The sequence below is a fragment of the Macaca nemestrina genome, chromosome 14 (assembly GCF_043159975.1).
Source record: "Macaca nemestrina isolate mMacNem1 chromosome 14, mMacNem.hap1, whole genome shotgun sequence".
In the NCBI taxonomy this organism is placed as follows: Eukaryota; Metazoa; Chordata; class Mammalia; order Primates; family Cercopithecidae; genus Macaca; species Macaca nemestrina.
The window spans coordinates 92848758-92865520 of record NC_092138.1 but is presented as its reverse complement, the minus strand read 5'-3'; the positions used below and the strand labels follow the sequence as shown (position 1 = coordinate 92865520).

Sequence of the window (16763 nt, the reverse complement as noted above, 5' to 3'; positions counted from 1 at the left end):
TCTACTTTCTTTAGACGTATCTAAATCAGACATATCAGATTAGACATATCAGATTTAGCTCTAAGAAAGTCCAAAACTGTCCATTCTCAGCTTCTGAGCAGGTCTTTTGCCGAGCTTCAGGGTCTGAGATGTATGGCATCACATGGCAGGTGGTACCTGAGAGCCCTCCTGAGAAGGGGGCTTTCTGCTGGAGAGGGAGGGAGCTTCAGTGAGGAACATGTGGGGACAGCCATCTATCAAGCATTGGTCTGGGCTCTGGAGCTACAAAGACACAGAGAAAGGCATGTAAAGAGAGAAGAAAAATGCAGCCTAAGGGCTATGCTGGAGGAAGCTGGAATGCTGTGGAGGTCTGGAGCAGGGGCAGGCAACCTAACCCAGATTTGCCCACGGAGCAGCAGGGTGAGAGATCCTGGAGAAGAGGACTGGCATGGAAACTGAGCCTCCAGGATGGATGGGCCCGATCCCCATGCCAAACAAGGGAGCAGAGTTGGTGCAAAGACAGAATGCCTTGAGCATATTGCTCATTCAGCAAAGGGCAAGTGGCCCACCATGGTTAGAGGGCATCAGGTGAGCGGGGTAGGGGAGGGGTGATGAGCAGGAACCCGAGTATAGCATTGTTAGAGCCTGAAAGTCATGGGGAGCCACTGAGGAATTTTTAAGCCAGACAGTGACACGGGTCAGCTTGCATGTTAGCAAGATCAGCCAGAGGGACACATTAGAAATGGGTGAGATGGCTGACAGAAGAAACAGAGATGTAGCTAAGAGTCTGCTACAACATCCACCCAAGAGATGAATGAATCAGGGGCAATGGGAATAGAATAGGATGGATCTGAAAGTATTTATTTGTTGTTTGGTGGTTCTGATGTGTTTTTGCCAAGAATTATTGTTATAAATAATATTTTGATTGAATAGTGCTCCAAGTATAGCTCAGTTTTGATTTGTTTTGTTTTATGTTAACTGGGTAAAGTAGGGCTGCCTGGGCAGACCTGAGATTGAACTGTTATGCTCTCAGTTAACTTGAATGGGATGAGACCCACCAGGACTTGAGACTCCAGCATAGCAGATGGAAGCACCCAGGCCTGCCTCAGAAGGAGGGGCAGGAGGTAAGCCCTTGGTGTCAGAAACTCCCACCTGAATTAAGAAGTTTTCCCAATTGATAGGGGAACTGCCGTCATAGGGACATCTAGGGAGAGACCTTATTGAGAAACCTAGGTGGACAGTCAACCTCAAAAGGAGCTGTTATTAGGTAGCAGGACCCCAGACACTGGGCTAAAGTCACCGACAGGAGGATTCCAGCCCTTGCGGAGTGGGCTTGAGGGGAACAGAGGAGAGGCTGGAGAGAGGAGGGGCACTGGAGAGAACAAAGAAAAGGCCTCAACTCTGTGCATTGCTAAGGCAGCCGCTCAGGCTCCAGGAGCAAAAGATAAGGTCACCAACATTTGGAGACAAGCAATAGAGCACCGGAAAAATGGGTAAAATTCTTCTTATCTGATTGGAATACAAAGTCTAGGTCAGACTTTTAGCAGAAGGGAGCTGGGGGTTAGACCTAGAGCTTCTATCTCAGATCGGAATTGGTCCTAGAGCCCAGGGAGGGGACACAGGTGACAAGGGGTCAGGTGCTGCAGCTACTTAGGGAAACGGGACAGGGCCTGGAGCCAGTAGGGCCTGAAGTCAGCAGAGCTGGCCATGACCTCCCTTCTCACAGATTTTCTCTGGGAACGTGTGTCCTGGATCAGCTAGAAGCCCTGCTGTGCTTGTCAGGGTCATAATGAGAGAAGATGCCACTCCCACACCTGTCTCTGAGCCACCTCCAGAGGTGGAGATGCCAGCAGCTTCCATGTGGGTTCTAGTGAGGGGCCAGAAACTGCCTGGTGGCACTGGATAGTAGCACAGCTTAGATATGGAGGAGCAAAGGTTTGGTGCTAAGTGGAATGAGAGAGGTCTACACCAGTGCCTCCTGGAGACAGGCATTCAGGCAGGGTCAGAGTGAGCTGCCTCCCGCCTGCAGGCAGGAAGTGCCTGGCTTCCAGGGGTGCTTCTTAAGTTGGCCATTTTCAGTAGAAAACTGCCTGGAGACACAAAAGTAAACTTGGAAACACTTATTAGCTGGTGTGGGGCCTGATGATGCACATTACAGAAGGAGCCATTGCTGATATTAAATGAATATTGACTGAATTTGCAGGACATACATTTTCACAAAACTTTTCTGGAGCACCCAGACTGCCCTCATGTACTCACAGCCCTCTGGGTTGTGTGAGCCCTTCTGACCTGCTGAGGGATTTTGGAGGGAGAACCTTCCCTCGGCACAACGACTTTAAAATGCAGAAAATACCACAACAATATTTGGTCAGGAGGCATCCTCTACGTGGAGTAAGGTGCTGTATTACAGTTAGTTATGAAGGCTTTCATTGCAATACGGTAACTAAAATGTTAGTCAACCTCAAGCAAAAGGATTCCAAAAAAGTTGAAGTTTTGCTTTGTTTACCTTGTGGTCAGCTCTTGTGTTTATAATGCAATGATTCTAATTCTGTGGGGGAATAAAAGGAAATAGCTGTGATTTTCCAGACTCCCTTCTTGGGAAGCTCAGAACAGTGTCCTCAGTGAGTTTTCTTGACTATTGAACAGTTCATGTTAGAGAACAGTTTATTAGTGCTTTTTAAGCTCCTTTATTTCTTACTTAATCCTTCCCTATATCCTTCTAAACAACAACTAAGACCTGGACACTGACATCTTGAAGCTGGGACCTTTAGATTTATTGCACTTTTTAATATGCTGACGGAAGCAAGAAGGTGGTTCTTAAAACTTTCCTTCACAGATGTTTACCCTTTACTTTCTGAACGTGGGAATTTAGAGGAACCTCATTCATTCTGATTGCCCATTTGGAATGTGTGATAATTTGGGCATGCCAAGCTGACATGGAACTTCGTATTTTCTATTAAAAATAGTTTTGCTAAGCACATTTCTAGTGTCAGTAATGGAACTGTTTGGTCTCTTTCAGGGTAAAGGACATTTTTAGCCTTCATTTTTGGCAGTGATATTTGTCTTAAGAAATAAACATGATAGCTGGGTGTGGTGGGCACATATGTAATCCCAGCACTTTGGGAGGCTGAGGCAGGTGGATCACCTGAGGTCAGGAGTTTGAGACCAACCTGACCAACATGGTGAAATCCCTTCTCTACTAAAAATACAAAAATTTGCTGGGTGTGGTGGCATGCACCTGTAATCCCAGCTACTCAGGAGGCTGAGGCAGGAGAATTGCTTGAACCCACGAGGCAGAGGTTGCAGTGAGCTGAGATCGTGCCATTGCACTCCAGCCTAGGCAACAAGAGCGAAACTCTGCCTAAAAAGAAAAAGAAAAAGAAATAAGGATGATGCCGGGCATAGTGGCTTACGCCTGTAATTCCAGGGCTTTGGGAGGCCAAGGCAGGTGGATGGCTTGAGCCTAGAAGTTCAAGACTAGACTGGGCAATAATGAGACCCTGTCTCTACAAAAACAAAAGCAATACAAAAATTAGCCAGGCATGGTGGCACACACCTGTAGTCCCAGCTACTCGGGAGGCTGAAGTGGGAGGATCACTTGAACCTGGGAGGCAGGGGTTGCAATGAGCTGAGATCATGCCACTGCACTCCAGCCTGGGCATTAGAGCAAGACTGTGTTTCAAAAAAAAAAAAAGAAAGAAAGAAAAAGAAAAAAAGAAAAGAAAAAAGAACAAAACATGTTAAAATTGATAATAATTTTTACCTATTTGTTTAAAATTTGCTACACTATATAGTACTCAGTTTCTTCTCTTGTCAAAGTTACTAGTGATGTTACACGAAAAAAAAATCCACCATTCTTTTCATGTTTTATAACAGTGAGACATTTTAATTCCCTCTGGGCAAATTAATGAGATAGGATCAATGTCAGTGTTAGTCCTTATAACTGAGGAACTCCTACAGATTGCATTTTTTCCCTTAAAGTATAAATCATGGTATTCTTTTTATTTCCTGTCCTTCATTCAAGGAGACAGATTTTATGCTGAAAGATGTGTGTTTTCCTATTTCATGCCTTTAATACTCATGAAACAGTAAAAGAAAGAAACTTAATTAAGCCTCTCATAATATAACCAGAGTCCACTAGATAATATTCTCTAGGGTGCAAGATGGAAGGAATCCCAGAAGCATGTAGGGTGGCCCCAGATTAAAGAAGGTATTAAATTTTAAGTGCAAGATATAAATGGTTCCCTATTCATTACCTAAGGGGGTGACAAAGAATAAACTAGGTAAAAACTCATTCCTTCAAACTGATGCTTCATTTTTATAAAGAGAAAAGAACACCCATCCATTACCTCAGGTTTTTCATTAACTCAGTAGTTCTTTCCAAACCATGAGTCACCGCTGTGGGGAACAACTCAGACCTTTTCTAAAAATCCTGCCTGAAAAAGAGAATATGTCGGCTGGGTGGTTTTAAAAGTCCCAAATAATGGCTGTTTTATAGCTAGTAGCCCACTGTTGTTAAAACCTCACAGCGTCTCTTCTCCCCAGGCATGACGGAGATGGTGCGTAAAATTACTCTGAGCAGAGCAGTGAGAACCATGCAGAATCTCTTTCCTGAGGAGTACAACTTCTACCCTCGCTCATGGATTCTGCCTGACGAGTTCCAGCTCTTTGTTGCTCAGGTAGATGGCACTCCGTCCCCATGACCCCTGAATTATATTATGGTTGCAACTGTGTCCTGGGTCCTGTGTGCTGGGAGCTGGGGCAGGGGGTCCCAGGAAGCCGAGACTAAGGGAGCGTCTTAACAGTACACAGTAGGTGTTGGCAGCTATCAAAACAGCTTGCAGAGTTGAACGAGTAGGGTGACAGGTAGGTAAACTGAAGAAACTGGTCTTGACACAAGGAGACAGATATCAGAGCTGGATCATGGAGTCAGGATGCTGGAGAGCCAGGGAGCTGGAGCCAGAGCAGGCAGTTGGGCCCCCAAGTAGAATGGGGCCACTGGGGGAATCCTAGAGCCGTGGCCTCCCCAGCTTCCTGTGGCCTGAGATGTGGGAGGTCAGGCTCTGTTTAAAGGCCAGGGAGCAGGCCTGACAAACTCATGGGGAACCTTTTAAGTGTTTTGCTTTAAACTTGTTCCAGAATCAATTGTCAAGTGACCCATTCCATCTCGAAGCACTACGTTTGAACATGTAATACCGTGGAGCCCTCACCACTGATTGTGAAGTGGAATCAGTAGGGAAGTGGAACTTAGACCTGCCATTTTTGTTAGCCTTTTGGCAGTTTCATTTAGGATCCTTTGAAAGCCTTTGTGTGCAAATTTCACAGTCTGGCCCATAACTCTGGGGTAACTATACAACCAATGCTTGTCTAATTGTGATAAGGCTAACACCATTTACAGGTCCTGCTATGTTCCAGGCTTTGTGCTAGAAGTTTAACATATTTTACTTATTTTTATTTTTATTTTTGTGTTTTTGAGATGGAGTGTTGCTCTGTTGCCAGAGTGCAGTGGTGCGATCTTGGCTTACTGCAGCCTCTGCCTCCTGGTTCAAGCCATTCTCCTGCCTCAGCCTTCTGAGTAGCTGGGACTACAGGCGTGTGTCACCGCACTGCCTACTTTTTTTTTTTTTTTTTTTTTTTTTTGTATTTTTAGTAGAGATGGTGTTTCGCCACATTGGCCAGGCTGGTCTTGAACTCCTGACCTCAAGTGATCCACCCGCCTTCACCTCCCAAAGTGCTGGGATTACAGGCATGAGCCACCACACCCAGCCCACATTATTTCTTTTAATCTTCACAGCAATCTTGTGAGGGTGGTTTTATTATTATCCCCATTTTATGGATGAGGAAACTGAGGCTTTGAAAAATTTAGCAACTTGCTTGAGAAGTAGGTTTTAAAACCCAGAGCTATTTCAAAGGCATATGCTTTCTATAGTCTATTTTATTGCCTCTGTATTGTTTTGGTTTTAATATTGAATTATAAAACTTGTAATAAAATTATACTTTACTAAACACAAAAACAGCTCGAAGTGATAATTTTTAAAGGACGTTTTCTGTGAGATGGTGGTCGCGTGGGTTTATATACATTGCTTAAAATTCATGGAACTATTAACGTAAATGGGTGCATTTTATTGTATGCAAACTATGCTTCAATAAAGTTAATTTTAAAAGATAACTCTCAGCTGTTCCTCATAATTACCCCCCAATCTCTCTCTTCTGTGGCTCTGCTCATGCTGTTGTTGCTATGTGGAATACCTTTCCTTCCCATCTTTACAGCTCTGCATCCAACTACAGTCATGAGTCACTTGATGGGCACACATTCTGAGAAAAGTGTCATTGGGTGATTTCATCGTTGTGCCAACACCATAGAGTGCACTTACACAAACCTAGACGGTGTAGGCTCTTACACATCCAGGCTCTCCAGTATAGCCTATTGCTCCTAGGATACAAACCTGTATAGCATGGTACTGTACTTAATACTGGTAAGTCTTTTTTGTATCTAAACATAGAAAGGGGAAAATACTGTATAAAAGTTAAAAAATGGTACACCTATGTAGTACACTTCCCATGAATGGAGCTTACAGGACTAGAAGTTACTCTGTGTGAGTCTGTGAGTGGATGGTAAGGGAATGTGAAGGCCTAGGACATTATACTACTGTAGACTTCAGAAACACTGTACACTTAGGCTACACTAAATCTATTTTTTAAAAATTTTCTTTGATAAGAAATTAGCCTTAGCTTACTGTAACTTTTTACTTTCTAAGCTTTTTCATTTTTAAAAACCTTTTAGACTGTTTTGTAATAACACTTAGCTTAAAACACAAACACACTGTACAGTTATACAAAAAGATTTTTCTTTTTATTCTTATTCCATAAGCATTTTTCTATGTTTAACTTTTAAAATTATTTTTACTTTTTAAATTTTTTGTTAAAAAACCAAGACACAAACACATACATTTGCCTAGGCCTACACAGGGTCAGGACCATCAGTATCACTCTTCCACCACCACATCTTATCCCACTGGAAGGTCTTCAAGGGTCAGTAACATGCATGGGGCTGTCATCTCCTATGATAACAGTGCTTTCTTCTGAAATACCTCCTGAAGAACCTGCCTGAGGCTATCCTACAGTCAACTTTTTTTTTTTTTAGAAGTAGAAGGAGTACGCTCTAAAATAACAATAAAAAGTATACTATAGTAAATACAGAAGCCAGCAACATAGTAGTTTATTATCAAGTATTATGTACTGTGTATAATTGTATTATACTGCACTTTTATACAACTGGCAGTGCAGTAGGTTTGTTGACACCTGCAGCACCACAAACATGAGTAATGTGCCGTGCTACAAATCTAAGATCACTGATTTTTAAATCTTAAAGCAAATTTCCTTCTAGGCACTGCTATGGATACATCTCAGGAATTTTTGTATATTACATTTTCATTATAATTCAGTTGAAAATATTCTCTAATTTCTCTTGGGATTTCTCCTCTGCCCATGGGTTATGTAGAAATGTGTTGTTTACTTTTTAAGTCATTTGGGAACTTTCCAAGTATTTTTTTGTATTGATTTCTAATTTAATTTTGTTGACAGCAGAGAGTATATTCTGTATTATCTCAGTCTCTTTAAATTTATTGAGAGTTTTCTTATGGCTTATATATTGTCCATCTTGATGAGTGTTTCATGGCACTTGGAAATAATACGTATTCTGAGGTTGTTGATGTAGCATCTTATAAGTGTCAGTTAGGTCAAGTTGCTATTGGTGGTATTCACATCTTTTTTACTGCTTTACTACTTACTTGTTCTATCAGTTACTAAGTTAGTGTTGAAATTTCCAGCTTTAATTTTGGATTGTCTGCTTCTCCTTTTAGTTCTGTCAGTGTTTTCTTCATGCATTTTGAAGCTCTGTTATTAGCTTGATGATTTGACTCCTTTATCAGTAACTTGTCCTGAAGTCTATTTTGTTTGATATTAATTTAGCACCTCTAGTTTTCTTTGGCTTAGTATTTGCATGGTATATCTTTTACCATTATTTTACTTTTAACCTATCTGCATTTTTAAAGAGTGCTTCTTGTTGACAGCATGAAATTGGTGTGGTCTTTTATTCAGTTTGACAGTCTCTGCCTTTTGATTTGTGTGTTTAGTCCAGTTAATCTTAATATGTAATGCTAACTGTTGGATTCAAGTCTATCGTCTTACTATTTCTTTTCTATTTATTCTTGGATTAATTGAATATTTTTAGTATTTTATTTTATCTCTTTTTTAGGCTTCTTAGCTATACATCTTTTCAAAATCTTTTTGGTTTTCATCCTAGCCCTGGTATCTAGGGTTTACAATGCATCTTTAACTTACCACATTAGCCTTTGAGTATTACATACTTCAAGTAAAATATTAGCACCTTACAGCAGTATAGTTCCATTCCCGCTCTCATCCTTTGTGCTATCGTCATCTGTTTTACTTCTAACAGTGTTATCAACCACACAATACATTGTTATTATTTTTGCTCTGAAAAGTCAATTATCCTATAAAGAAACTAAAAAATGGGTACATTTGTCTTTTATACTCACTCATGTATTTACTATTTCCCGCATTCTTCATTCTTTTGAATGGATCTGGGATTTCATTTGGTATTATTTTCCTTTGGCCTCAGTAATTCGCTTCAACACATTTCTTGCAGTGCAGGTCTGCTGGTGACAAATTCCCTCAGCTTTCATTTGTCTGAAAATGTCTTTATTTTGCCTTCAGTTTTTAAACTGCTTTGAAATAATTTAAAACTTAACAAAAAAGTTGCAAAAATAGGACAGAGAGAGACCCCAAATTCTTCATCTAACTTCCTCTAATGTCAACATCTTACACAGTGACTGAAACTGGGAAATTAACATTGATATAGTATGAAATAACCTACACTCTTAATTTGCATTTTGCCTGTTGTCCTGCTAATGTCCTTTTTCTGGTATAGGATTCACTCCATGATCCCTCATTGTATTTAGTTGTCATTTCTCCCCAGTCTTCTCTAGGCTGTAACAGTTCCCTAGTCTTCGTCTTTTGTGACCTTGACTCTTTTGAAGAACACTGGTGATATAGTTTGGATCTGTGTCCCCACCCAAATCTCATGTTGAATTGTAATTCCCCAGTGTTGGAGGTGGGGCCTGGTGGGAGGTGATTGGAACATGGGGACAGATTTCCCCCCTTGGTGTTGCATAGTGATAGAGTTCTCATGACATCTGGTTGTTTAACAGTGTGTAGCACCTCCCTCCTCTCTCTCTTGCTCCTGCTCCAGCCACCTAAGACTTGCCTGCTTTCCCTTTGCCTTCTGCCACGATTGAGAGTTTCCTGAGGCCTCCCCAGAAGCCGAGCAGTTGCCAGCATCAGCTTCCTGTACAGCCTGTGGAACTGTGAGCCAATTAAACCTCCTTTCTTTATAAATTACCCAGTCTTAGGTATTTCTTTATAGCAGTGAGAGAATAGTCTAATACAACTGGCTAGTTATCTTTTTTTTTTTTTTTTTTTTAGAACGAACTTACATTTGGATTTGTCTGATTTTTCTCATGTTAGATTCAGTTTAGACATTTTTGGCAAGAACACTATGAAAGTGATGTTGTTAGGTACATGATGTCAAGATGTCTTATCCCTGGTGATGTTAACTTTGATCACTTAAAGTAGTGTCTGCTAGATTTCTCCACTATAAAGTTACTCTTTTTCCCTTTTTAATTAGTGTCTAGTAAGGAGATATTTTGAGACTCTGCAGAGAGCCTAGTTGTCTAGTAAGGAGATATTTTGAGACTCTGCAGAGAGCCTAGTTGTCTTATACTTTTTAAAAGACAGCTTTGTTGAGATATAATTGACATCGAATAAACTACAGATATTTAGAATGTGCAGTTTTATACATTTCATGTTTGTAAAAAGCCATGATATCATCACCACAATCAAGATAATGAACATATGCATCATGCTGAAATGTTTCCTTTTGTCCCTTGGTAATCCTTCCATCCTTCCCTTCTTTTTTTTTTTTTTTTTTGAGACAGAGCCTTGCTCTGTCGCCCAGGCTGGAGTGCGGTGGCATGATCTTGGCTCACTACAACCTCCACCTCCCAGGTTCAAGCGATTCTCCTGCCTCAGCTTCCTGAGTAGCTGAGATTACAGGTATGTGCCACCATGCCCAGCTAATTTTTGTATTTTTATTAGAGACGGGGTTTCACCATGTTGGCCAGGCTGTTCTCGAACTCCTGACCTCAAGTGATCCGCCTGCCTCGGCCTCCCAAATTGTTGGCATTATAGACGTGAGCCACAGTGCCCAGCTCCTCCTTCCCTTCTTTCCTCTTTTCCTCTTCTCCTGTCATCAGGCAACAGTGGATCCACTTTCTGTCAAGATAACTTTGCACTTTGTAGAATTTTATGTAAATGGAATTATATAACAGGCACTCCTTTTTGGGGGGAGGTCTGGCTTCTTTCAGTTGATTCATCCATATTTGTAGTATGTATCAATACTTCATTGCTGAGGAGTATTCTATTGAATGTTTATACCACAGTTTGCTTAGACTTTCACCTGCTACTGGACATTTGGGTTGATTCTAGTTTTCTGGCTGTGACAAATACACTATGCACGCCTGTGTGTAAGTCTTTGCGTGGACATGTTTTCATTCCTCTTGGGTGAATGCTTAAAAATGGAATTGTTAGATCATACAGTAGGTGTACATTTAATTTTAAAGAAAGTATTTATTGTCTTCCAAAGTAGTTGTGTCATTTTATAGTCCCATCCACAATGTATGAACATTCCAGTTCCTCCATATCTTTGCCAGAATTTGGTAATGGTCAGTCTATTTATTTATTTACTTAAGACAGGGTCTCGCGCTGTCACCCAGGATGGAGTGCAGTGACCTGATTACAGCTCACTGCAGCCTGCGTCTCCCAGGCTCAAGCGATCTTCCCAAGTAGGTGGAACTACAGGCACAGGCCACCACACCTGGCTAATTTTTGTATGTTTTTTAAGGACAGGGTTTCACCATGTTGCCCAGGCTGGTCTTGAACTCCTGAGCTCAACTGATCTGTCTGTCTTGGCCTGCAAAAGTGCTGGGATTACAGGCATGAGCCATTGCTCCTGGCTGTCACCGTGTGGGGCAGTGGTCAGTCTTTTTAATTTTAGCCATTCTAATAGGTATGTAGTGGCCTGTCATCAGTTGTATTTTGCACTTCCTAAAGACTAATGATGTGGAGCTTTCTTTTCATGTGCTTGTTTGCCATCCAGATATATTTTTTGATGAAATGTCTGTACACATTTTGCCTATTTTTTTAAAATGGATTGTTTATTTTTATTATTGAGCTTTGAGAGTTTTTATATATTTTGAATACAGGTGTTTATGAGATATACCAATTGTAAATATTTTCTTCCAGTCTGTGCCTTGTCTTTTTAATTTTTAAATTTTTAATATTTGTGTCTACATAGTAGGTACATATACTTATGGGGTACGTGAGATGTCTTCTTATTCCCTTCTTATCTTTTGAAGAGCAAGTTTTCAATTTCGACAAAGTCCAATTTATCAGTTTTTTCTTTTATAGATCATGCTTTTTGTGTCTTAAATAGGAATTTGTATCTAATCCAAGCTCAAAAGATGTTCTCCTATGTTTTTGTCTAAAAGTTCTACAGTTTTTGCTTTCAAATTTAGTCTGTGATTCATTTTGAGTTAATTTTTGTCTGTGGTGTAAGGTATGGACTGAAGTTCACTTTTTTGCATATGAATATCCAGTTTTTCCAGAAACATTTGATCAAAACACGAATCTTTCTCTTCCAAATTGCCTTTTCAGCAGTGTCAAAAACAGTTATCCAAATATGTGTAGGTATATTTCTGAATTCTCTATTCTATGTCATTGATCTATTTGTCTCTCTTTCTGCCAAAACCTCACTGTTTTGATATAGCTTTATAATAAGCCTTGAAATCAGGTAATGTAAGCTCTCCAACTTTGTTCATCTTTTTCAAAGTTGTTTTGGCTATTGTAGTCCTTTGATCAGCCATATGAAATATAGAGTCAGCTTTTCATTGTCTATAAAAAAGCCCACTGGGATTTTGAATGGAATTGTGTTGAATCTATGTATCACTTTGAGTAGAATCAACATCTTAACAATGAGTCTTCTGACCCATGGACATGGTGTATCTTTCCTTTTTTTTTTTTTTTTTTTGAGACCGAGTCTCACTGTCTCCCAGGCTATAGTGCAGTGGCGCAATCTTGGCTCACTGCCACCTCCACCTCCCAGGTTCCAGCGATTCTCCCACCTCAGCCTCTGGAGTAGCTGGGACTACAGGCGCCCGCCACCATGCCCGGCTAATTTTTTGTATTTTTAGTAGAGATGAGGTTTCACCATGTTGGTCAGGATGGTCTCGATCTCCTGACCTCATGATCTGCCCGCCTCAGCCTCCCAAAGTGCTGGGATTACAGGCGTAAGCCACCACGTCCGACCTCTACTTAACTTTTTGAACATATGGAATACATTATTATCTCTCTCTTAATGTCACTGTCTCCTAATTCTAACTCTGTCCATTCTGAGTTGGTTTTGATTTTTCTCTTCATTGTGTCCCATATCACGATGTTTTTTTCATGTCTGGTAGTTTTTCGCTGGGTAACAGATATAGTGAATCTTACCTTATTTGGATGTTGGATATTTCCGTATTCCTGCACATATTCTTGAACTTTGTTGTAGGATCCAGTTAAGTTACTTGGAAATAGATTTCAGGTCTATTTCAAGATTTTCAAGATTCGTTAGGCAGGACTGGAGTGGTACTCAGTCTAAGGCTTACTGTTCCTCACTATTCAAGCAAGAATCTTATGTGTGCTCTACCCAGTGCTCCACGAATCATGATGTTTTCTAGTCTGGCTGATGAGAAAGACACTACTCCTGGCTCTGTGCGGACACCAGGCACTGCTACCTCTGCTTTTTTGGGGGTGTTTTTCAGGTAGTTTGGCCTTGGATAGTTTCCTCACGTGCATGCTGATCTGTACCCAGCAAAACATTTAAGGGAGACACTCCAGAGTTCTCTGTACAAAAGTGTCCTTCCCAATACTCTGTCCTGAGAAGTCTGGCTATCTCAGTCTTCCCTGACTCACAGTTCCATTTTCTCAACTCAGGGCATCCACTGGGCTTCACCAAGGTCCTACTGCCCCTACACTCTGCACTGCAGCCTGGAATCTTTCTTAAGGTGGTAATCTGGGGCAATCCTAGGGTTCACATCATTCAGTTCCTGTCTCTCAGGAATCACTGTCCTTTGTTGCCTCATATCCAGGTCTTCAAAACTGTTGTTTAACATATTTTGTCTACTTTTTGGTTGCTTGAGCGATGTGGGGCAAGAGTCAAGCAAGTTTCTGTTATTACAGTGTGGCTGAAAGTGGAAGTTCTCTAAAAGAATGAATACATAACAATAACAATAGCAACATTTGCTGAGTGTTTTTATCTAGATTACTGTTTTGGAAAGTTTGGGCTGCTATAATTGAATATCATAAACTGGGTGACTTAAATAACAAACATTTCTTTCTCACAGTTTCGGAGGCTGGAAATCCAACATCAGCATACCAGCATGGTTGGGTTCTGGTGAGGGCCCTCTTCCTGGTTTATAGCTGGTCACCTTCTCATTGTATGCCTACCTGGTAGAGAGAAAGAGGACTAGCTGCCTTCCTCCTCTTATAAGGAGACTAGTCCCATCGTGTGGGGTCCACCTCCATGCTCTAATTACCCTCCAAAGAGCCTATCTCTTAAAACCATCCCCTGGGGGGTTAGGGTTTCAATATGTGAATTCAGAGGTGGGGAGGGAACACAAGCATATAGTCCGTAACAATTACCTAATTTAAAATTCTTTAGCAACCCTCGCAGGATTCTTCTATTATTCATAGGAGAGGAAACTGAGGTACAGAGTGGTTAAGTCATTTGGCCAGGGTAACACAGTTTGGAAGACTGGCTGCAGTGCCAATACTTTTCCCTTCTGTGTAATAATGTGGGAGGATATTTGAATAGATGTGTGTATAAGGTACAGAAATGTTCCAGAGAAAAGGAGTAAAACTTTGCTGGTGATGGGGAGCAGGGATGGACAGGGCTGAGGGCAAATGGAATAGAGGGAGAGAGAAAGCTTCCTGGTAGAGGTGACACCGGACCTGATTTTGTATAATGAGTTTACCTGGCAGACCAGCCACAGAAGAGCATTCTACCTAGAAACAATAGCTTGTGCAAAGGTACGAAGTCATGAAATAGTATTGCATTTTGGAATGATGAGCAGTTTGGAGTCCCTAAAGTTTAAAAGAAAAGGATTTAGGGCAGGAACGGTGGCTCATACCTTGTATTAGTTCATTTTCATGCTGCTGATACATACCTGGGACTGGGTAATTTATGAAGAAAAAGAGATTTAATGGACTCACAGTTCCACATGGCTGGGGAGGCCTCACAATCATGGCAGAAGGCAAAATGCACGTCTTATATAGTGACAGGCAAGAGAGAATATGAGAACCAAGTGAAAAGGGAAACCCCTTATAAAACAGTCAGATCTTGTGAGACTTATTCACTACCAAGAGAACAGTATGGGAGAAACCGCCCCCATGATTCAATTATCTCCCACTGGGGCCCTCCCACAACACATGGGAATTATGGGAGCTATAATTCAAGATAAGATTTGGGTGGGGACACAGCCAAACCCTATCATGCCTGTAATCCCAGCACTCTGGGAGGCTGAGGCGGGCAGATTGCTTGAGTCCAGGAGTTCGAGACCAGCCTGGGCAACATGACGAAACCTTGTCTCTACTAAAAGTATGAACGATTTACAGGTATGGTGGTGTGTGTCTGTAGTCCCACCTACTCGGGAGGCTGAGGTGGGAGAATCACCTGAGCCCAGGAGGTCAAGGCTACAGTGGGCCAAGATTATGCCACTGCATTCTAGTGTGGGCAAACAGTGAGACCTTGTCTCAAAAAAATAATAAAAATAAATGAAAAAGATCTGGCCCTAGATGAGGTGTGAGAAGGAGACGGTGGATCACAGAGGGTCTTGAATGCCAGGGTAAAGCACTTATCAAGGGGAAGCCATGCAGGGGTTTTAAGTGGAGAGGCGGGAGGTATATTATCAGGTTTTAGTATTAGAAAGGCAGTCTGTTGGAGAGGATAGCGTAGATTGGGAGGGAAGAGAAATGAGACCTGTTAGAAAGGCTGTTCTATTCATCTAGGCAGAAGAGATGCTGAAGGTTGTATGGAGACACTCAGGCAGGAATCTTAGGCAGAGAAGGATCAGAGGTGAGGAATATTTGGAAGTTGGCATCAATGGGATTTGTAGACTGATAGAACTGAGGGTGAGGAAGAAGGCAGACTTGGTGCTTTCAGGAGTCTGCTGAGTCACTAATTGCCAAGATGGGAAACCCAAGAGGAGGAGGGGGTTAGTGGAGAAGAAGAAAAGTTAATTCCTTGGAGATGGCAAGTGTTTGTTGCTCAAGTATTGATGCCTGATTTTAGCTGTTCAGGGAGACTCTTTCCTCAGCAGTAAAATAGGGAGGCTGAGTTAGGTGACTGCTCTGGTTTTCCTGCCTTAGTGTTCTAAGCCCTGAAGTTTCAAAGCCCATTTGATTGATGCTGAAAGTCCTCAGGACTGGATAGTTCTCTAATATGAAGGAGGATTTCTTTGTCCACATAATGGAATCCATTTAAAAACTGCTGGTTTAGGGCCTAGTACATACAGAATAAGACTCTAAAAACCCCACAGTAGTCGTTTGCTGGAGCTCCCTGACACCGTCATCTGTTCCTTACAGGATCTTGGTTCCCTCTCCTTGACTCAGTCCCATTTCTTCATCTCTTGAATGTGAAAGCAATTCTAGCCTTAGAGCAAGTGAGCACCCAGTGAGTCTGTGATGATGAAATGCAATGAATACAGGGTCTCCTGCTTCTGAAGCAAAGCATCACATTTTATCACGTGATGATGAAATGCTTTATTAGCTGCAAACCTGATTTTCTAAGAATGTGGCAATTAGCCAGGTGTGGTGGCGGGCGCCTGTAGTCCCAGCTACTCGGGAGGCTGAGGCAGGAGAATGGCATGAACCCGGGAGGCAGAGCTTGCAGTGAGCCGAGATCGCACCACCGCACTCCAGCCTGGGCGACAGAGTGAGACTCCATCTCAAAAAAATAAAATAAAAAAAAGAATGTGGCATTGTTATTTTAGTAGCTCCTTTGTTTTAATACAATGCATTGAAAGTAAAAATTCAAATAATATAGACATGTGTAAAGTAAAAAGTGGAAAAAAGTCCCCACTCTTCAGAAATTGCTTTTGTTTAGTGTGTATCCTTTCAAACCTTTTCCTGTGTATAAACAAATATAGCTATAACACACAGAACTGTTTTTTCTTTAAAAATGCTTTTTTTCTAGGCTGGGCGTGGTGGCTCACGCCTGTAATCCCAGCACTTTGGGAGGCTGAGGTGGGCGGATCATGAGGTCAAGAGATTGAGACCATCCTGGCTAACATGGTGAAACCCCGTCTCTACTAAAAATACAAAAAAAAAAAAAAAAAAAATTAGCTGGGCGTGGTGGCGGGCACCTGTAGTCCCAGCTACTCGGGAGGCTGAGGCAGGAGAATGGCGTGAACCCGGGAGGCGGAGCTTGCAGTGAGCTGAGATTGCGCCACAGCACTCCAGCCTGGGCGACAGAGCGAGACTCCGTCTCAAAAAAAATAAAATAAAATAAAATAGAAAAATAAATAAAATGCTTTTTTTTTTCTTTAAAAACATGGGATTATACTATCCATTCTTTTCTTTAACCTTCATTTTCTCCCATTGAATGTGCA

The 16763-nt window shown here is 41.6% G+C and overlaps 1 protein-coding gene across 2 annotated transcripts in view; it reads left to right on the top strand.

The window, feature by feature from the left end:
* LOC105487164 (tubulin tyrosine ligase like 11) overlaps positions 1-16763 on the top strand; it is a 273149-nt gene that overhangs the window by 58112 nt on the left and 198274 nt on the right. The window contains exon 3 of one of the 2 annotated variants that reach the window (XM_011750504.3): positions 4525-4658. The exons of the other annotated variant lie outside the window; for it this stretch is intronic. Within the exon in view, the coding sequence (XP_011748806.2) occupies positions 4525-4658 (134 nt within the window). The remainder of the gene's footprint in view (positions 1-4524; positions 4659-16763) is intronic. 2 annotated transcript variants of the gene reach the window in all.